This window comes from Stigmatopora argus, chromosome 1, assembly GCF_051989625.1.
Source record: "Stigmatopora argus isolate UIUO_Sarg chromosome 1, RoL_Sarg_1.0, whole genome shotgun sequence".
Classification (NCBI taxonomy): Eukaryota; Metazoa; Chordata; class Actinopteri; order Syngnathiformes; family Syngnathidae; genus Stigmatopora; species Stigmatopora argus.
In genome coordinates this window covers 1199307-1222257 of record NC_135387.1, presented here as the reverse complement: position 1 = coordinate 1222257, position 22951 = coordinate 1199307, and the positions used below count along the sequence as shown (strand labels likewise).

The 22951-nt window shown below is 42.3% G+C and overlaps 1 protein-coding gene across 8 annotated transcripts in view; it reads right to left on the bottom strand.

The window, feature by feature from the left end:
* Positions 1-22951, bottom strand: part of mgat5 (alpha-1,6-mannosylglycoprotein 6-beta-N-acetylglucosaminyltransferase) — a 166604-nt gene that overhangs the window by 125464 nt on the left and 18189 nt on the right. For 7 of the 8 annotated variants that reach the window (XM_077602033.1, XM_077604184.1, XM_077606399.1 and 4 more), the window contains one exon: positions 991-1155. In XM_077602033.1, the coding sequence (XP_077458159.1) occupies positions 991-1155 (165 nt within the window). Of the gene's footprint in view, positions 1-99; positions 204-990; positions 1156-22951 lie in introns of those variants that run through there. The other variant, XM_077607201.1, reaches the window with a different exon arrangement.

Here is a 22951-nt window from a genome sequence, read left to right as displayed (position 1 = left end):
AGCAGCATTTAGTAATTAAATACAAACACTGGAGCTTTTCAGATATCAGAACCGGGCCCACAATTGACATATTTAGGAATATAGCCATATTTTACTCACCAAAAATCCTTTTTAACTGTACACAATATCCGTCCTCCTTTCTTTCTTCCTTCTTTTCTATCGCCATTGAAGCTATTGATGAAAGTCGAGCCTGTCCTGTCAACAATATATTTGTTTGTACAGCTCACTCCAAATACAGTTTGGTAGCTCTCTCGTAGTTAGCGCACTGAAAGTGGCGGACACACCCTTTTCCCGGCTGTAACAGGCTTGCTAGCTTCAGAGTTGACCGCCCTTTCTTAATGATGTCCATTTTTTTCTGGAAAAGTCCGTCTGGAAAATAGCTTTGTGAGCAAATCTGCAACCAAATCCATTTGTTTTCCTCCGTCGCCCATTGTGGGTGGAGTTTGCGATCTCTGGGTGGCTCACTTTGGCTTTGGTCCGCCTACTTGCCAATCATAGTTGGTGAAAGCGATGACGTATCCCTATGCCTGTGAAATGGCCTTGGTGTCACCAAATCGAATTCTGATGGTTAAAGCAACAGTCTTATCGACGCTTGTTTAATGCAGCAGAGCCCGCAGAACTGATTTTTGCCTATCACAAGTTCTTTTTGGAACAGAACCACCGCGAAAAACAAGGGTATACTGTATATGACAAATGATATTTTACATTCATTAAAGTAGGCCCAGCAGGTAATTCTCAGGAAAGCTCTGTTGACAAATAGTATAGCATATTCTGTTATTGTGATTACAACATGTTTGCCTTGAGGTTCGATTTTCAGTAGCCGAAAAGCACCATGGAACTAAAAACACATGACTACTAGATCGGATCCAATCTTGTGACAAAATACGATACTGTCCAATATTTCGAAATATCTGTATCCGGTGCCAATACCGAAACTGAGTATCCCATAGGGACAACACTAATGCTGACAATTCACAATGTGAGACATACCTGCCACATTGACTTTCTCTGGATTGGTGGAGCTTGGCAGGGGGGTGCTGGAGCCATTGGTCAGACTACTTCCTGTGCTATTGTAGATGTTCTCCACCTTGGACTCAAGCTTCGCTAGCCTCAGCATGATATTATCCAGCAGCACGGCGAGTGTCTTCTTTAAGTCTGTTAGGAAAAAAGGGCATCATATCACTCAGGTGCAAATGCAGGTATAGTTTTTTTATTTTTATATTTTTTACCCCTAACCCTCCGACACGAGTGAGGGAAGAATGGAACAGGAGATCGACAGGCGGATCGGTGCAGTGTCCGCAGTGTTGCGGATTCTGCACCAGTCTGTCATGGTGAAGAAGGAGATGAGCCTAAAGGCAAGGCTCTCTATTTACCGGTCGATCTACATTCCTACCCTCATCTATGATCACGAACTGTGGATCGTGACCGAAAGAACGAGATTCCAGATGCAATTTATGATTATAATCATGAGAGAGAGAGTTTAATATCTAAATATCTAATTTCAAAATATCAATAAGAGCACTCATTTAACACATCGACTGCTGCCTATCAATAAGAGCACTCATTTAACACATCGGCTGCTGCCTATCAATAAGATCACTCATTTAACACATCGGCTGCTGCCATTGACGGCCATAGGCGTCCAATGAACCTTCATTCTCTCTGGGAGAACTTGCAATGTTGAAAAACTTTAGATGGTCATTTTTATAAAACAAATAAAAGTCTAAGTATACTTTTAGCCCGGAACTTTGACATTAAAATAAAAAGCAATAAGTAAAATTATTTTATTAAGAAGACAATGCAAATTCACAGATGGTGTTTTTATTCTAGCAGTAAAACTTACAAATTCTGTACAAAAAATACAAATACAAACTTACAAATTATGTACAAAGGGAATTCACAGATGGGAGTTTTTATTAAAACAGTAAAACTTACAAATTATACGCAATGGCTTGTAGGTACTGTACTTTGTTTGCAAATCGATCCGGGTTTACATAGTGCTCCGAGAGCTTTTTCAACCGCTCGTTAACAGCTTTTTGGTGTGTCTGGGCATAATACCGCATGAAGCCTGTTGTATTGTTATTTCCCAGTCATTTTGCTCTAATTTGAGTTTGGATGTCCGGTGGAAACATTTAATCGAAACATCCCCACTTTTATTTGTTTAATAAAATAATAATTTGTGTTAAATGAGTGCTCTTATTGATAATTTTGATATTTAAATATTGCTACATTGCAAGTTCTCCCAGAGAGAATGAAGGTTCATTGGACGCCTATGGCCGTCAATGGCAGCAGCCGATGTGTTAAATGAGTGCTCTTATTGATAGGCAGCAGCCGATGTGTTAAATGAGTACTCTTATTGATAGGCAGCAGCCGATGTGTTAAATGAGTGATTTTATTGATATTTTGATATTAGATATTTAGATATTAAACTCTCTCATGATTATAATTTTGAGAGCTGGTTTCAACAGTAAACTCTGTCATAATTTGACAGCGAGCTAACCCGTTCTACCAAATGTCCGTTCTACCAAAAGTCAGTTTTACCAAACGTCCGTTCGACCAAACGTCCGGTCGACCAAACGTCCGGTTGACCAAACGTCCGGGGACCAAACGTCTTTCGACGAAACGTACGGTCACGTCCCGACTCGGGTCGGGAGACCCGAGTCCTCACAAATAAAATATGAAATTCTAGGTTTGCTTTGGGCGTGGGCCGACAAATCAAGTTAATTTGGCGGGTTCGTGTCGGGTTCTTAAACCGTCGGGCTTTGTTGGGTGGGGTTGGAATTTTTAGGCCTAATCTTAGTTCTAATTGACCCGAATAATGTGCTTTTGATTCATACAGTATCTCAGAAATACCACGCGTTTTGATTTTTCTTAAGATTTTCCCATCAAAATAACACATTTTACTCCCTATTAAAACCATGAATACGGAGGTGAACATTGTGAATCTGCAGGCGGCTTATACACTAGAAATTGTAAAATTCAACAATTTTAAGGCAATTTTAAGGGTGCGGTTTATATGCGAGTAACTCATACTATAGTGTGGGTTTGATCATATTACAAGAGACACAGGAACTTCATTTTCACTAGAACTGGCAAGTCAGCACTCACTCATTCTTTGTGTCTTCAAAACATGAGTCCATGGCTGGCCAACCCCAAACCTCTCTAGAAAACGTCTCTAAATACAGACAGAAACTGGAGTACTGGAGCAAGTTGTTTAACAAAGGAGGTATATTGAAGCCAGCATTCATCAACTAATCCCACAGATTTGGCAGTCCATTCAACAAAAGGTCACCCTGAAAGTGTACACCCAATGGTTATGGATAGAATGTGAAAAAAAACACCAAAAACTGCATATTAGAATGGAAAAGAGAGAGAGAGAGGGAGAGGGAGAGAGATGAACTTAGATTACGATAGAGACACACTTAAAAATAACTTTTAATCTTACTTGACACTAAACTTAATTCTAATTTTGTTTTATTTTATTTTTTTACTTTTCTTGTTCCGGCTTGGCTCTTTTTGCCTTGCGTCCACCTTCACTTTTAGCTGGAGTAATTAAAAGGAACCTATTTAGGGTTGTTTGCTTTTGTCTCCCCTTCAAAATATTACAAAAATGATGCACACAAATGTCCTCACAATAGGATAATGCACGACCACTTGCCAACTTGTCCGGGTACCCCTCTCGTATTGGCGAGCCAGTTTCGTCAGACGTACACCACTCACATGGTTTTCGATTATTTCGTGCTTATTTCGTGTCTATTCTAACATCAAACATGCTTATAAAGCCACTTCCCTCCCTCACCTAGCTGGATCAGATCACCTCTGCCTATCTCTCACCCCCGCTTACACTCCACTCCGGAGGCAAACAACGCCACAAATAAAGATAATAAAAACTTGGCCCGAGGACGCACTTTCTCAGCTGCAGGACTGTTTTTCCCACACCAACTGGGAAATTTTCGTACACGACAACCTCCAGGACTACACGGACTCTGTACTTTCTTATATAAAAAAACTGCATTGACAACGTCACTATAAAAAAATGAATACGGGTTTTTCCTAACCAAAAACCCTGGATGACCAATGAGACAAAGGCACTCATCAAATGCCGTAACACCGCCTTTAGATAAGGGGACAAGATAAAATATAGAGCTGCCAGAGCTGAGCTGAAAAGAGGCATTAAAAAGGCCAAGGCAGCATATACAAAGAAAATTGAGGAGCACTTCACAGAAAATAACCCAAAGAAGATGTGGCAAGGAATACGAAATATTACCAACTACAATAACAATAATATGTCTGTTAACGCAGATGCCTCACTAGCGGAGGAATTGAACCGTTTCTTTGTCCGCTTTGAGACTGACAAATCAGACCCAGTCTGAATACCCCCACCACCACCCTGCAGGAATAAACTGAAGTTCCGGGAACAGGAAGTGAGACTGGTAATGCGGTCCGTGAATACCAGGAAGGCTGCTGGACCTGATGGAGTACCTGGGAAGGTGCTCAAAGCCTGTGCTGACCAGCTGGCTGGAGTCTTCACAAAAATGTTCAATTGTTCCCTGCAACAATCCATCATTCCATCCTGTCTGAAATCTGCCACCATTATCCCTGTCCCCCAAAAGCCAACCATTGAAAGCATGAATGATTATAGGCCTGTTGCACTCACGCCTGTGATCATGAAGTGCTTTGAAAAGTTGGTAGCCCACCATATCAGGAATACAATCCCTCCCTCAATTGACCCTCACCAGTTTGCTTATAGAGCAAACAGGTCCACTGAGGATGCTATTGCCATTGCTCTACATACAGCACTGAGCCACCTGGAACACCATGGGAACTACGTGAGGATGCTCTTCATTGACTATAGCTCAGCCTTCAACACAATAAAACCGGACATTCTGACTGACAAACTCTCCCACCTTGGACTATCCTCTTCAATCTGCTGCTGGATAAAGAACTTCTTGACCAACCGACCACAAACTGTTAGACTTGGTCCCCACCTCTCTTCCTCCTCCATTACACTGAGCACTGGCTCCCCTCAAGGCTGTGTACTGAGTCCTCTTCTGTACTCCCGGTACACATACGACTGTACACCCACCCACCAGTCTAACGCCATCATCAAATTCGCTGATGACACCACTGTGGTCGGACTCATCTCAGGAGGGAATGAGTCGGCCCACAGAGATGAGGTCAACAAACTGTCTTCGTGGTGCTCGGTGAACAATCTCACACTGAACACCACGAAAACTAAAGAAATAATCCTGGACTTTCGCAAACACGGCACAGATCTGGCTCCACTCATCATAAATGGAGTATGTGTAGACAGGGTCCAGTCCTTTAAATTCCTGGGGGTCCACATCACGGATAAGCTCTCGTGGTCTACAAACATCTCAGCAGTAGTGAAGAAGGCTCAGAAACGACTCCGTCTCCTCAGGGTACTTAGGAGGAACAACTTGGAAAACCAAGCTTCTGATAACCTTCTATAGAACCACTGTAGAGAGCATCCTGGCGTACCGCATCACAGTGTGGTACGCTGGAAGCACGGCGGCAGACAAAAAGGCCATGCAGAAAGTGATTAACACTGCCCAGAGGATTGTCGGCTGCTCTCTGCCCTCACTGGAAGACATTGGCAGCCCTCGTTACCTCAGCAGAGCCAGGAACATCATGGGGGACCCTTACCACCCTGGTCACAATCTGTTCCAGCTGCTGCCCTTTGGCAGACGCTATATCCCACAAAGTACAGACAAATAGGCTTGAGGACAGTTTTTTCCCCACATCCATCAGAACTCTAAATTTGCGGTAACACAACACACATTCCCTTCTGAGGTAATATGAAAAGATGTTTGGGTGGTGATCTGCCTCCTACTAGCTGACTGAAGGTAAGTGAAAGACCTGTATCCATAACAGCAGAATGACAAATTACAAGTCCGTAACTATCACTTATTTAGGTCTTTTGCCGAGTAAACGCACCTTATGGAGAAGCACTACCAATTTCGTCATACGCAGTTTCTGGGTGTGATGACAAGTAGACATTTTGTTGTTGATGATGACGACAGGGCCTATGTCCGATTATTATTATTAGTATTGTTATTATTATTATTAATATTAATATCGATTGTCATCATACGGCTTTTCTTCGCACTACTCTTCATTGCACCTGCTTGAAAAACACGGAAAAAATGCAATGCTCTGCCTAGTGCTCGTAGATATCTTTACACGAGGGAGATGCAGCTAAAAACACTGTTATCATAAGCAGCCTCTCGCGTCTTGGCCTCCTGGCTCTCTCGTATACTCGTATCTCAAAAATTGTCTCGTATCTCAAAGCAAATATTGGCTCATAATTTTATTCATTTATCTTCCATACCACCGATCCTCGAAAGGGTCGCGGGGGTTGCTGGAGCTTAACCCAGCTGTCATTGGGCAAAAGGCAGACTACACCCTAGGGCCTAGACTTGGCGCCAGTCAGTCGCAGGGCACACAGAGAGACAAACAACTTTCCGCACTCCCAATCATACCGCCACCAGCGGGAATTGAGCCCTGCCCGCAATGAAGTCAGGCGAGTGAACCTCTAGACTACGAGGCGGCCGGTATTTAAAATTTCTCGTATGTTGGGGAACTTGCAGGCCAAGGAATTACTGTATTTGCAAATTCCTGCACTAAAAAAAATGCATGCACATGTGTCATATAACTTTATCAAGAATGTGATGACCTTGAATTAAAGTTATGAGTGACTTAAAGTAGGGTACAAAACAAAAAAGGCAGATAACCACAGATATCTGTAAGTGTGGTTGCAGTTGTCAGAAAAAAACGAAACTGTATGCAGAAAGTTGCTCAACTCCCGGTTGTTCAAAATGTACTATGCAGTAATTGTTTAAAGTTCAGTCATAAATTACTCTGAGACCAGGTGATAAGGGGGCAAAGGACAGAAAAAAGTGCAAACTCAAACCTTCGGAGTGAAAACAGGACAGTCCTGTATTAGAGTCGCGCTATCACCCCAGGGTGTACTGAATTTAATACAGTGGTACCTTGACATACGAGCAATTTGAGATACGAGTAAAATTTTGAGCAAATATTTATCTTGAGATACGAGACAAATTTTGATATACGAGCAGACAGCTGACGCGAGAGGCTGCTCATAAGAACATCATGGGCACTGTCTATCTCCCCGCAACTCCCTTGTGTAATGTCTCTGTGGTCGCAACTCCCTTGTGTAATGTCTCTGTGGTCGCAACTCCCTCGTGTAATGTCTCTGTGGTCGCAACTCCCTCGTGTAATGTCTCTGTAGTCGCAACTCCCTCGTGTAATGTCTCTACGAGCACTTTTTTCAGTGTTTTTTTTCCCGTTAGTCAGTGCGTGTGGCGTATATACTACTTCTCGTTGGCAAGTGGTCGTGCGTTATCCTATTGTGAGGACATTTGTGTGCATCATTTTCGGAATATTTTGAAGGGAATACAAAAGCAAACAACCCTCAATAGGTTGCATCTGAAAGTCAGGGAGGTAGCGGGGCAAATAGAGCCAAGGAAGGTATCAAAATTTAAAACAAAATTAGAATTAAGTTTAGTGTAAGGTTATATTAAACTTATTTTAGTGTGTCTGCATAGTAATCCAATTTCATTTAAATTTGTTTATGTTATGTTACAAGCGCGTTGCCATGCAAAAAGTCTCCCTCCAAATTAGAACAAATAAAAATGTTTTTCCAATCCAAAATCCTGTTTTGGATGTTTTTTCAGAGGGTTGGAACGAATTAATTTGTTTTTAGTTCATTTCTATGGGAAACATTCATTTGAGGTACGAGAAAATCGACACACGAGCTCAGTCCCGGAACGCATTAAGCTTGTATCTCGAGGTACCACTGTATACATAAAAAACCCAAGACGATGTTCTTCTCTTGATTAATTTTGGTCAATTGAAATGGGATTTTTTTTCAAGAGCAATACTGATATCGATATCCCCCCAAAATTTGGGCCTATAGCTGATATCTAAAGCTGATTTTGTTTCTTAAAAACAGACTGGTGCAAAAAAAGGCCTGCATCATACCTGTCAGAGCATGTTTGACTTGTGCTCGGCATAACCCCCAAAGGCGTATACGGCCAAAGCGCGGGCAATTCCCAAAATCTACATCTCGATTTCAAAGGCTACATATGGACTTTATTGAACTAAATAAGAGTGGAGGGAAAAAATACTGCTTAGTGATTGTCGATGCTTTCTTGAAATGGGTTGGACAATTCCCAACAAAAAACATAGATGCGTTAACTGTAGCCAAAGCATTATGTAAAGATATCATTCCACCAAATTGGAATCGCAGAAACCATTTATAGTGACAATGGCACCCATTTTGTTAACAAAATAATTGACGGGATTAGCAAGAGGTTCCATATTTTGTTGCGAAACATTGCGCCTACCATCCACAATCGGCGTTTGTAGAACGGATGAACGGAACTATAAAAAATAGACCAAAAAATGCATGGAAGAAACAAAAAGACCATGGACGAAATGTGTTGATTTAGTAAAACTATACATTAAACATAACGAGTTCAAACGGACTAACACCGTATGAAAACCTGTTTGGTAGATCTTACAAATTGCCATTATTCACTACACAATGGGAACTGGATGACGAGGCAGATCTGGCTAACTAAATGAGAAAATCTGTAGAGAAACGAATCGAACTTGAGTTACCAGAAGGAGATTGTGCTTCTCAACAGGAAACGTAGGGGGGGGCGACGGTGGTGACTGGAGACTGGGTGCTGATATGCAGCATAAAAAAGAAGCACTGGAAGGACGCAAAGTGGGGGGGGCATACCAAGTGTTGCTAACCACACCAAGAGCTATCAAGATAGCTGAGAGAGGGACGTGGATCCACCTTTCACACAGTAAGAGGGTTATCTCAGTTGAAACGTTTCAAGAGTAGAACTCCCTAACTAAAAAAAAATATAATAAGGAAATGGTGAAAACAATTATTGCCCTTGGGGCAACAGGATTAATGATTGTGACTCCATCCCTCTCCATAATAGGGCTATTTTCTCCAGTTGGAGTGTTACGACTCCCCTTGGTGGTAAGATGTCCAGGGAGTCGCAACTACCACAGCAGAAAAACCCAGCCAATGAGGAGACAGACACAAGGCAATTAACATTAAATGATAATTTATTAACACCAAAGTCAACAGAAAACGGTGATTACGGGACAACATAGGGGAGGCAAAAGATACTAAAGTGGCACCCTTAAATCAAAAAGGTAAAAAACCACCCCCCCAGACAGGTGTTAAAATGAACACCCCAAAATACAGTAAATCAGGCCTAAGGGTGCCACTCTGAGAACTGATGGAATAAAAGTCTAGACACAGAAATAAACTACATGTGTAAGTGCAAACAACTATATGTATACCCCGGGGTGTCTAAACTTATCTAAAGTCCCCCTATGCAGCCCAACTAATTAACTTTATCAAAACATAAATACCCAATATAACAATGAATATAGTACTCACAAATAAGGTGACGCTGGGGCAAACAAAACTTACTTAACTTTAGACAATGGTGCCTTCTAAAGCAAGTAAGGACTCCACTGCCTTAGCACCTGCATGCCAGACAGTCGAGCCCAGAACTGCAAAATAGGAGGGTTTAACTAAGGGCAGGATGTGGACCGTGATTGGAGGAGGGATGAGTGGGAAGTTGTCACAGCTGTGTTGGCCTGGGCAGGGCTGTATGAAAAGGTTAATTGACCACCAGAATGGCAGCACCATAAACAATGGTCAAGTGATCCTCCACACCTCTGCCACTGGTGGGGAGCCACAGTTCCAGGCAACTGCAGAACAAAACCAAATATAAAAACAATATAACCCACAACATATTGTATACCCAGGCTGACAGCCGTAACATGGAGAAAAGGATGAAAGTGTTTCAATTGAGATTCCACCTTCTTACGGAGAACTAAAGCGAGCAACCAGACGAGTAAAACTGAGATAACAAGACCTACTGAATCTAATTTCCGAACATGCATTCGAGATGACATTCCCAAAAGATTAGGCACACAAACAATGTTTTGCCTTCCATACAATAAGACTACAGAAATCTTCCTTCCTTGGAAAAAATATTTTTAGAATCCTCAAAGGTAGTGCCATACAAGGGATCAGACTATGGTAGAGAGTATGTGTGGTACTTAACAGCCCTAAACAGGAATTGGGGAAGCCTTGTTGCAGATAAGGGTCAAAATTGGCTAGCTTGGATGACACACACTTGCGCAAAAGCCATCAGGCCTCTGATAAAATTTACTCATACGGTGGGGAGATTGCAAATTGATATTCAGACTGCTAAATTAACTTGTGGGAAAGATCCTTGTCTGACGTTTTTCCTAAACCCATGGTAATGTGTAGAATACCCTTTTTACAAATTTACATTTGTGTCTCAACTGCCATGGCAATGCCTAAGGAGGCTGTAAGCAAATATGGAGAACCTTCAGAGAAGGAAACACTGCCATAGTAAAATTAAAATCTAAAATGACCACGAATGATGAATTCTTTTCTGCAACAAGGATTTCCCAAACTGGCAATAATTGGTTGATTTTGATGGAAAATGCAGCACAACTATAAATCAAACCTGCATAACATGTTTGGGGCCCCGACCTCTCTTACGAGTAGTTCCCACGCAAATTACAACTCATTGTGTAATGGAGTTAATGATAAAAGAAAATTTAAGCCCCAATTGTGAGAAATGGAAGGATGTCTACCCTGTTACAAGAGCACCGAAAGACAAACCTAACTTTTCAACACATATTGCCTTTGCTCATTTTACCTGTTTAAACCTTACAGGGCATGGTCTGAAGTTGGGGGCGGTAAATGAGACGTGGTGTGCCCACATTCTAGGACAGACTGCACCCCTGATTCCACGTTCTGACCTATGGTGGTGGTGTGGTGGAAATAAATTATACGACTCCTGTCGAAATGCGGCAGGACTGTGTCTTGGTCTCGCTGCTCTTACCAGTGTCTGTTTTTCCATCTACAGTGGAGGTGATACAATTGGCTGCTCAGAAATCCAGTATGATGGCGGCCCCTCCTGACAGCGTCGATCGGCATGGAGAGAGGGTGATCCAACATACATTGATACGATTGGCATCCCCATGGGCGTACCGGATGAGTATAAATTGGCTAATCAGATTGCAGCAGGATGGGAGTCTATTTTTCTTTTAATTACCCCAAACAAAAATGTGGATAGGATAAATTACCTGCATTACAAGGTCCAAAAACTTGGAAATTATGCTCAACAGGGATTTGTAGCAATAAAGGAACAATTGGCATCCACCAGTCTCATGGCGTTCCAGGATCGCATAGTGGTTGATATGCTTCTTGCGGAGCAAGGGGGAGTGTGCGATGTTTGGAGATCAATGTTGCACCTTTATACCGAACAGCACGTCGCCCGAAGGCTCCCTAACCAGAGCCATTGATGGCCTGCAGACCCTAAACCGAAATATGAAAAAGCATTCTGGAGTAGAATTATCCGCCTGGGCAGACTGGTGGGATAAGACCTTTGGGAAATATAAGGATTTGGGCCCTATATGTTGTAATCTCAGTAGCCATTATTGCTACTACCTTGACATTGTGTGAGTGTTGTCTTATCGCCTGCTTACGCTCCTTGCTAAGTTGACTTATAACTACTGCGATTGCCCCTACAAATTCTAAATTGCGCGAATTATATCATCTGATTACGCAGCACACTGAGGAGAGCAGTGATTTCCAGGGGTATGCCAATTCTGAGAATAAATTGGACGAGAATGAGTTTGTTTTTCCTTTTTCAGACCAGGCATGCAAGTAAGGGGTATTCAGATAAAGCTCAAGCCAAAGGACTTCCCCCAATTGTATTTGTCCTAAAAATGAATTAATAGAATAAAGCCGAAAAGAAGTTTTATTAAGGAGATTATGCACGGATATATAATAATAGGGGGGAATGTCAGGGTTGTTGGTTACAAATTATTATTATCATTATAAATATCTGCAATGAATGTTGATACTTGCTTGCAATGAAGAACGCTTTGCTTTACTTAGCTTATTAACATTAGAAAAGTTATTATAGTCTACATCTGCTTGCAACAAATTAAATGCTTTGCTCCTTAGTTAGACCAAACAACAGGAAGGCCGAATCCTCTTGGACTGCTGGAATGTGGAGATCCTTCGGCTCTCATGACCTTCATTTGTTTTGATAGCTAAGACGTCTATTGCAACTAGGGTCCTTGACTATTTGACATCTCACTCCTGTTTCCCACCCCTCCCTTGAGAGCTGAGACGTCCATTGTAACTAGGGTCCTTGAAGCTAATAAACAAGGAAAAGATGCGGGTGACGCCAGAACGAACCTGGACAGAGACCTGAAAGGTTCGATTCTCCTTGCAAAAATTTGTGCGTGCATTTGGGAATGCCTATTGGTGAACCTAACAATGCCGATTGGAGCACTACACAAGTTGGTGGATTTGATTACAAAATCTAGTACACAGTGGTACCTCGAGATACGAGGTTAATGCGTTCCAGGACTGAGCTCGTATGTCGATTTACTCGTAACTAAAATGAACGTTTCCCATAGAAATGAACTAAAACAAATTAATTCGTTCCAACCCTCTGAAAAAACACCAAAAACAGGATATTGGATTGGAAAAACATTTTTATTTGTTCTAATTCGCCATCTATTAACAAAGTAACAAATAACTAGTGGTTTAATAGTACTAAAATGTGTTTAATAGTACTAAAATGTGTTTAATAGTACTAAAATGTGTTTAATAGTACTAAAATTACACAGATTTAGCGGAGGGGAGAGAGAGAGGGACAGAGAGAGGGGGGGCAGAGAGAGATTTTTGCACGGCAACGCAGACACTCAAAAATAAATTTAATCTAACCTTGCACTAAACTTAATTCTAATTTTGGTTTAAATTTTTATTCCTTTCTTCTCCCGGATTGGCTCTATTTGCCCCGCCTCCACCCGGACTTTCAGATGCAACCTATCGAGGGTTGTTTGTTTTTGTCTTCCCTTCAAAATATTCCCCAAATGATGCACACAAATGTACTCACAATAGGATAACGCACGACCACTTGCCAACGAGAAGTAATATAAACGCTGCTCGTATTATTGAGCAAGCTCCTCCGCCATTCTGCACTAACGGGAAGAAAAAAAAACACTGAAAAAATGCAACGCTCACCCAGTGCTCGTAGAGACATTACACGAAGGAGTTGCGACCAGAAAGACAGTGCCCATGATGTTCTTATGAGCAGCCTCTCGCGTCCGCTGTCTGCTTGTATATCTAAATTTGTCTCGTATCTCAAGATAAATATTTGCTCAAAATTTTACTCGGATCTCAAATTGCTCGTATGTCGGGGCACTCGTATGTCGAGGTATTACTGTACAGGCAAAATGAAAATCAAAACGCATGTTCCCAAGGGATGATGAGGCACTATTTTAAACATACTGGTTTGACAATTTCAAGTTTCTCAAATTCTCCCCTAAAAATAAACAATTCAAACTATCTGAAAAATGATATCAGAAGAAAAAAATATTTCAAACATCTTGACATCAAGTATCCCTGATCATCGCAGAATCAAGCACAACACACGTGAAATTAAATAATTCAAACTGTAAACTGAAAAGTGGTTTTAGTTTAAAGTGTTTGTTCTAGTATCTAACAGAATTTCCACAGAATACAGTGGTACCTCGACATACGAGCATTTCGAGATACGAGTGAAATTTCGAGCAAATAATTATCTCTAGATACGAGACAAATTTCGAGCAAATAATTATCTCTAGATACGAGACAAATTTCGAGATACGAGATAGCCAGGTGGCTAAGACATGAGAGGCTGTTTATGATTTTAGCGCACTGTCTTTTTTGCCGCATCTCTTTTGTGTATAACAGATATCTACTGGGCGGACCGTTGCATTTTTTTGAGTGTTTTTCCCGTCACTCAGCGCGAATGGCGTAGCGATCGCTAATACGAGGAGTATATATTACTTTTCGTTGGCAAGTGGTCGTGCGTTATCCTATTGTGAGTACATTTGTGTGCATCATTTTCGAAATATTTTGAAGGGAATACAAAAGCAAACAGCCCATCGACAGTGAAAGTCAGGGTGGAGGCGGGGCAAACAGCCGGGAGAACAAAAGGTATAAAAATGTAAAACAAAATTAGAATTAAGTTTAGTGTAAGGTTAGATTACATTTATTTTTGAGTGTGTCTGCATCGTAATCCAATTTCATTTAAATTTGTTTATGTTATACAGACGCTCCCCTACTTACGAACATACGACTTACGAACACCGGTACTTATGAACATGTCTGCAAATTGCGTAAGTTCGATTTTGTATTTTTTCCCTGTAGTACTTCTTTCCGCCGCTAATACCGACGCCTGGCGCTGTGAGAGCTCAGCTCACCCAGCATCTACCTTCTTCTGCCCACTTCGTTGCAATGCGGAAGTGCGTGAACGTGTCTCCAGTGCGCAAAGAACCTTTTTCATTTGTATCATTAAATATCTCGTGCATCCATTATTGAATATGGTTGGTAAAAAGCGAAAGGCTTCTATTGAGGGAGATGCAAGGAAGAGGCAAGCCATTTCATTTGAAGTGAGTGGCAATAATAACGAAGCTTGATGCGCGTTGCACGGGCATACAACTTGAATTGTTCGACCATCAGTACCATTTATAAACATAAAGATCAAGCAGCAGGACCCAAATATTGAACGTTGCACAAAGTTTGCAAATCAATTGAATGATGCCATACAGTGCTACCGCATCATTTATGAAGACAAAAAGAAAACTGCAATCGTCATTAGATAGCTTCTTTCGGTCAGTTTCTAGTAAATCTCTCTCTCTCTCTCTAATGTATGTATACAGTACTGTATGTATTCTCTCCATTTTATTAAATGTTTTTTCAGTACAAACCAATGCGTGTTACTTATACAAGCCTTAAACATACAAATGCACTTATATAAACCTTCAATATACTTATATAGGCCTTAAACATAAATTATAATACAAAATATAGCACTGAATCAACTTACAAACAAATTCAACTTATGAACAATCGCTCGGAACCTAACTCGTTCGTAATAATAATAATATAATATAATAATCGGACATAGGCCATGTCGTCATTACCACAACACAAAAAGCCTACTTGTCATCACACGCAGAAACTGCGTGTGACGAAATTGATGGTGCTTCTCCATAAGCTACGTTTCATCGGCAAAAGACCTAAATAAGTGTAAGTTACGGACTTGTCATTCCGCTGTTGTGGTCGCTTACCTCTCGATTACATACAGGTCGCTTACCTCTCGATTACCGCACACTGTCTGCCACTTACCTTCCTTCAAGTCAGCTAGTAGGAGGCAGATCACCAACCAAACATCTATTCATATGCCGCAGAAGGGAATGTGTGTATGTTAGCGCGAGTTTAGATGTCTGATGGATGTGGGGAAAAAACTGTCCTTAAGCCTATTTGTCCGAGCTTTGTGGGACCTATAGCGTCTGCCATAGGGGAGCGTCTGTATTACGATTCACCGGTGCAAAAAGTCTCCCCCACTCGCCCCCCACCCCCCTCTATGTCCCTCTTTCTCTACCCTCCGCGAAATCCGTCTAATTTTAGTTCCATTAAACACATTTTAGTAATATTAAACCACTAGTTATGTGTTACTTTGTTAATAGATGGTGAATTAGAAGAAAGAAAACGTTTTTTCCAATCCAATATCCTGTTTTTGGTGTTTTTTTCAGAGGGTTGGAACAAATTAATTTGTTTTTAGTTCATTTCAATAGGAAACATTCATTCGAGTTACGAGAATATCGACATACGAGCTCAGTCCCGGAACGAATTAAGCTCGTATCTTGAAGTACCACTGTACAAATAACTGCTAAATATTGGAGAAAAAAAGTTCAATATCACAATTTTTATCTGCTCCCATGCTTAGTGTTGCCACAAATACTGCACTTTGTTTTTTGGGGATTGGATGTGTAAAATGACACACTCACACCCATACCGAGGCTGAATTTAAAGTGTTCAATCAGCCTACCATGCATGTTTTTGGAATGTGGGAGGAAACCAGAGTACCCGGAGGAAACACACAGGCCCGGGGAGAACATGTAAACTCCTCACAGATGGACATGACCTGGATTTGAACCTAGGACCCCAGAGCTGTGAGGACCACTCGCGCCACCGGGCCACCCGCAAATTGTTAACATTATTTAAAAAAAGAGCTGCAGTTTGTGCTCTTATTAAGATAGTGAATAAATTAGTTCTTTAAATATTTTTTGCAATATTGATGCTATTTATTTGTTAGAAAAATAGTGATAATACATAAGTTAATATTTTTGCTGTTAGTAGAAATATGAAGTCTTGCATAGCATAGTATGTACAGACGCTCCCCTACTTACGAACATTCAACTTACGAACAACGGTACATACGAACATGTCTGCAAATTGCGTTTAAGTCCAAAAATGTTCGCAAGTCCAATTTTGTATTTCGCGCCTTTTTCGGAGTAGTACTTCTTTCCGCCGCTAATACCGACGCCTGGCGCTGTGAGAGCTCAGCTCACCCAGCATCTACCTTCTTCTTCGTTGCAATGCGGAAGTGCGTGAATGTATCTCCAGTGTGCAAAGAACCTTTTTCATTTGTATCATTAAATATCTCATGCATCCAATATTGAATATGGTTGGTAAAAAGCTAAAGGCTTCTATTGAGGGAGTTGCAAGGAAGAGGCAAGCCATTTCATTTGAAACGAGTGGCAATAATAACGAAGCTTGATGCGCGTGAGTGGTGAGCGTTGCACATTCAGTACCATTTCTAAACAGAAAGATCGAGCAGCAGGACCCAAATATTGAACGTTGCACAAAGTTTGCAAATCAATTGAATGATGCCTACAGTGCTAACGCATCATTTATGATGAAAAAAAGAAGAAAACTGTGCAATCGTCATTAGGTCGCTCCTTTTGGCCAGTTTCTAATACATAAATCTATCTCTCTCTCTACAGTACTGTACATATTCTCTCCATTTTATTAAATGTTTTTTTTTTCAGTACAAACCAATGCGTGTTACTTATACAAGCCTTAAACATACAAATGCACTTATATAAACCTTCAATATACTTATATAGGCCTTAAACATAAATTATAATACAAAATATAGCACTAAATCAACTTACAAACAAATTCAACTTATGAACAATCGCTCGGAACCAATTGCGTTCGTAAGTTGAGGAGTGTCTGTACAGTCAAATCTCTTTACTATGCGACCCTTTGGGACTGAGCAAAAGTGGCATTATAGCTAGAGTGGCATAGTAATGAAGGTTTTAAAAACGGTTTTATTGTAAAAGAAAAAAAAGAAAAAGAAAACGGCTTTATTTTCTCATGTTATCCATCAGCTCAGTCCAAATTGATTTACCTCACCCACAATGTGATCACAAAAAGGAAAAAGAGGAATGGAATGTACTGTATGAGAGAAAGTGAGCAATATTTAATCGAAAAGCTAGTTTTTCACATGACCTATGCTTGACACCAGATCGCCCCTGCCTGTTGTACTAGGTCAGTCCACACAAGAATGCAGTGGCGGTCCGTGCATTTTGGGGCAGCGCCTTCTGCTATCGGAATCAATCCAACCCTCAAAAACTATTTTATGGCTATAAAACCTCTACAGCAGCTACAGGGAGACAACAGTTGGAACCTTCACGAGGTGTCTCCCGAGCGGCCTGCGAATCCAACAAATCCACCCAGAGCTGCCGCCCAGGAACGTGGCGCCCTACGTTTTTCATCCAGCTGGATATATTCGCACTGCCCCACACCTCCGGCTACTCCCTGGATGAACTAATCCGCGTTCCAGTGGCAGCTCTAGCGCTGCTGAGGGTAATCGTCAGGCGCCTGAGGTCACCTAACAACAACAACAACAGCAGGGAGACAACAGTTGGAACCTTCACGAGGTGTCTCCCGAGAGGCCGCTCGTCGCAGCCTGCGAATCCAACAAACCACCCAGAGCTGCCACCCAGGAACGTGGCGCCCTACGTTGTTCATCCAGTCGGAGATATTCGCACTGCCCCACACCTCCGGCTACCCCCTGGATGAACTAATCCGCGTTCCAGTGACAGCTCTAGCGCTGCTGAGGGTAATCCTCAGGCGCCTGGGCCTAACAACAACAACAACAGCTACAGCTGCTACAAATAAAAAATCATCAATAATAACCTCATACAATTGAAATACTTAGGAATATAGCCATATTTTACTCACCAAAAATCCTTTTTAACTGTACACAATATCCATCCTCCTTTCTTTCCTCCTTCTTTTCTATCGGCATCGAAGCTAATGCTGAAAGTCGAGCCTGTCCTGTCGTGTTTCTGACATAGTCCGTCTTGAAAATGGATTTAAATCAACACAACAATATATTTGCTTGTGCAGCTTGCTCCAAATACAGTTTGGTAGCTCTTTGTAGTTAGTGCACTGAAACTGGCGCACACACGACTCGTACGGTGTTTGTAAGGTTTTTTGGGGTTTGTAAGGGGAATCATAATCATTTATAAGGGCAGTTATCGGCAGAGGTTGACAGGTATGCAATTTGGAGTCTTCACTAAGGCCGTTGCCACGACTTTTGGATTAATACACAATTTGGAGTCTTCACTAAGGCCGTTGCCACCAAGGGATAACTTGGTAAAGGCCTGAAGAGGCGAAATCAACATTGCATAAGTCTATTTTACCAAAATAAATAAATAAAATCTTACCATGTGTTAAAATCATGTATCTCGATAGGGGCACCTGGCTTTGTGGAGTTCTTCATGTCCGGCTGTCAGTCAATCGTTGGCTGTAGTTGCCCACACAGAGGCCTGATTAAAATGGCATTTTATCAGATTTTTCTTTGGTGTTGTTAATCAGCCGATTGCCGATGTTGGAAAAGTCCAAATATGGGATGACCTTTATACAGTGGTACTCATACCTGTCAACCTCTGCCGATAACTGCCCTTATAAATGATTATGATTCCCCTTACAAACCCCAAAAAAACCTTACAAACACAGTCGTACGGTGTTTGTAAGGTTTTTTGGGGGTTTGTAAGGGGAATCATAATCATTTATAAGGGCAGTTATTCGCAGAGGTTGACAGGTATGGGTACTACTTAGGAAATCTTCCACATACAAAATAATCATGAAAAGCTTTGATGTAAAGCCCTTTGTTCCAAGATACGAAAACTGCGCCAGTTCACAAAGTGCTTTGAAAAACTGGCACTGAAACACATCAAAGCCTGTCTTCCTCTCATCCACGACCCGAATCAGTTTGTATATTGGCCAAATAGATCCACCGAAGACGCAATAACCACTGCCCTGTATGCTGCACTGAGCCAGTTTGACAAAAGAAGGAGCTATGTCAGAATGCTCTACATCGAATACAGCTCAGCTTTGAACACCATGAGAGAGGACATTCTTATCCCCAAGTTGGCAACCTGGGGCTCTCACCTTCCACCTGCTCCTGAATTAAGGACTTTCTGGTCAAGCGACTCCAGCACGCTCAGCACCGGCTCGCCCTAAGGCTGTGTGCAGAGTCCACTACTTTATTCCCTCTACACCAGGGGTCTCAAACTCGCGGCCCGCGGGCCAACTGCGGCCCTCGGGACGATAATTTGCGGCCCCCGTCTTAATATGAAAGATTAATGTTCGTGCGGCCCGTAAGATTGATATGAATGACACTTGTTGTGTTCGGAGCTGAATGAACCAATCACGGTGAGGTATACGGCTCTGGAGGGCGGGACATCGGCCGGGCTGTCCAGTGCCTCGCTCACTCACTCATTCATTCCTCCAATCAGCTGGGCGGAGGAGAAGCCGTGAAGCCGATCACTCCGCTCGGCGCGCACACTCCTCCGCTGCTCTCAGCATACAACTGAATGAGGCGCTGTGATCCGTGATCCAGCCTGTGTCAGTGTAGCCATCTTCGCGAGCGAAACGGAGAAACGGAGAGCGAAAGTGCGCATGCTCCACAAACCTGCGCGACTGAACGTGAAAGATCAACCCGAGACTCATTCCAAGTGGAAAAACATATTACAGAGCCCCAGAGATGTCTCTTTCAAAGCCTGGCGTGAAGAGAAAGGTCGTTGATGAGCACAGACAGTTTCAAGAAAAGTGGGGAGTGCAATATTTCTTTGTTGAACACAGGGGAACTCCGACGTGTCTCATTTGCACTGAAAAAGTTGCGGTGCACAAGGAATACAATTTGAAACGTCATTATACTACGAGACATGCTGAGGAGTACGAAAAATACCAGGGAGATGAGAGAGCCAACCAGGTTGCCAGTCTTAAAACATGTCTTCTGAGGCAACAGGATTTCTTCAAGAAGGCTACCAAAGACAGTAATGCAGCAGTCGAAGCCAGCTACGCCGTTTGTGAGTTGATTGCTAAAGCAGGAAAGCCATTCACAGAAGGTGAATTTATCAAAAAGTGCATATTACAGGCTGCACATAGTCTGTCCAGAAAAGAAAAGTCTGTTCAACCACATCAGCCTTTCTGCCAACACCGTGGCAGAGCGCATTTCTCACCTGTCAAGTGACATTTATGATCAACTGTGTGAGAAAGCACAATGTTTCAGTGTATATTCAGTGGCTCTTGATGAGACCACAGACATCACAGACACTGCCCAGCTCGCAATATATATCCGTGGTGTTGATGACAATTTTAAAGTAATGGAGGAGTTGCTCACAGTAATTCCAATGCATGGCCAGACCACCGCGAAGGAAATATTTCACCAGCTGTGTGATGCCATTAAGAATGCCGGTTTGCCATGGAAGAGCTTTGTTGGAATAACAACCGATGGAGCCCCATCAATGACAGGGAGGAAGAATGGACTGGTAGCACTTGTTCAAAAAAAACTGGAAGAGGAGGGTGTGGAGGAGGCCATAGCTCTGCACTGCATTATACATCTGCAGGCCCTTTGCATCAGATGCCTGAAGTTTGACAATGTGATGTCTGTCGTTGTGAAATGCGTCAACCAAATCAGATCCAGGGGCTTAAAGCACAGAAGGTTCCGTGCTTTTTTAGAGGAAATGGAGTCAGAATATGGGGATGTGCTCTACTTCACTGAGGTACGTTGGCTCAGCAGGGGAAACGTGTTGAAGAGATTTTTTGAGTTGAGAGCAGAAGTAAAAGACTTCATGGAGATAGACGGGGTTGCTGTTCCTGTGCTAAGTGATCCCAAATGGCTCATGGACTTGGCTTTTCTTGTTGATATCACACATGAGCTTAATGTACTGAACAAGAAGCTACAAGGCCAGGGGCAACTTGTCAGTGCTGCCTATGACAACGTGAGAGCATTCTGCACTAAACTTGTGTTATGGAAAGCCCAGCTCTCTCAGACAAACCTTTGCCATTTCCCAGCATGCAAGGCTCTCGTGGATGCAGGCACACCATTCAGTGGTGAGAAGTATGTTGAGGCCATTTCGAAGCTACAGGAGGAATTTGATCACAGATTTGCAGACTTCAAGACACACAAAGCCACATTTCAAATTTTTGCGGACCCCTTCTCCTTTGATGTGCAAGATGCCCCTCCTGAGCTTCAAATGGAGCTCATTGACCTGCAGTGCAACTCTGCACTCAAAGCCAAGTTCAGGGAGGTGAGTGGAGAAGCAGACAAGCTTGGGCAATTTTTGAGAGTTGACCCCCAGCTTCCCTGAACTTTCCCGAATGTTCAAGCGGACCATGTGCCTTTTTGGGAGCACATACTTGTGTGAGAAGCTCTTCTCCACCTTGAACTTCAATAAGTCCAAGTACAGGTCCAGACTTACTGATGAGCATCTTCAAGCTCTACTGAGGGTCTCCACTGCTTCCTCCCTCAAGCCAAATGTGACTCAGCTATGTGAGAAGAAGCGCTGCCAGGTCTCTAGCAGCAAGGAGTAGGCAAGAGAAGCCGTGTTCAGAATATTTCATATTCAATGTTCCATTCAAGTTCAGAAAGTTAAAGGTTAAAGAGCTGTTAATACAGACATTTGAAACGGAATAAAAATAATTCATTTTCTCTACTTAGGCAGCCAGTGTATATCTCTCATTATTATTATTTTATTTTTGTATTACTGATTGATTGATTTTTTATTCATCTTTAAGTTAATTTATCTAATTCATTATTTTTTGTAAAAAAATTAAGATATTTGATAACGTTGGAATGTTTTATCAGCGCTTTTCTTGTGGAAATCCTGATGCGGCCCAGTCTCACCCAGACTTGGCCTCTAGCGGCCCCCAGGTAAATTGAGTTTGAGACCCCTGCTCTACACACACGACTGCAGAGCCGCGCACACTGAGAAAATAATTGTGAAATTTGCGGACGATACAAAAGTGGTGGGGATGATTGCAGAGGGGAATGAGACTACAGAGATGAGGTCCTTAGACTCAGCGAGTGGTGTGCTCTCAACAACTTGGAGCTGAACAACCAAAACCAAGAGAACTCACCCCGGACTTCCGATGCAACAAGGCCGCTCCGTCCCCCCAGTATATCAATGGCAAATGTGTGGAGCGAGTGGAAATTCTGGGGGGACCATATTTCTGCTGATATCACCAGGGCAGCAAACACAACAGCACTCGCCAAGAAAGTGCAAGAGGCTACATTTCCTGAAAGTACTCAGGAAAGAGCAACTAAACACAAACCAGCTGGTGACACCGGTCAGCCATTGAGAGCATGCTGACCAATGCTGTCAGTGTGGCACTCAAGTTGCACAGAAGCCGACAGGAAAAGACTGGGTAGGGGCTCTCGAGGACTGGAATTGGCCACCCCTGCCTCAGAGGCTTGGCAATTTTAAGAGTGCTGCATCCCTTTCCAAGATATTGCACTATTTTTTACTTTTGGGAGCGTGTCAAGTCCCTCTTCTAACCCCTATTTCCACAGGAAAGGAAGCACAACTGATATAGGGTGTTGATGTCATTAGACCACACTCCTCATTAATGAGATGCACATCACCTGTTTGTTAGTAGTGGACTTTCGAGCCTTTACACCTT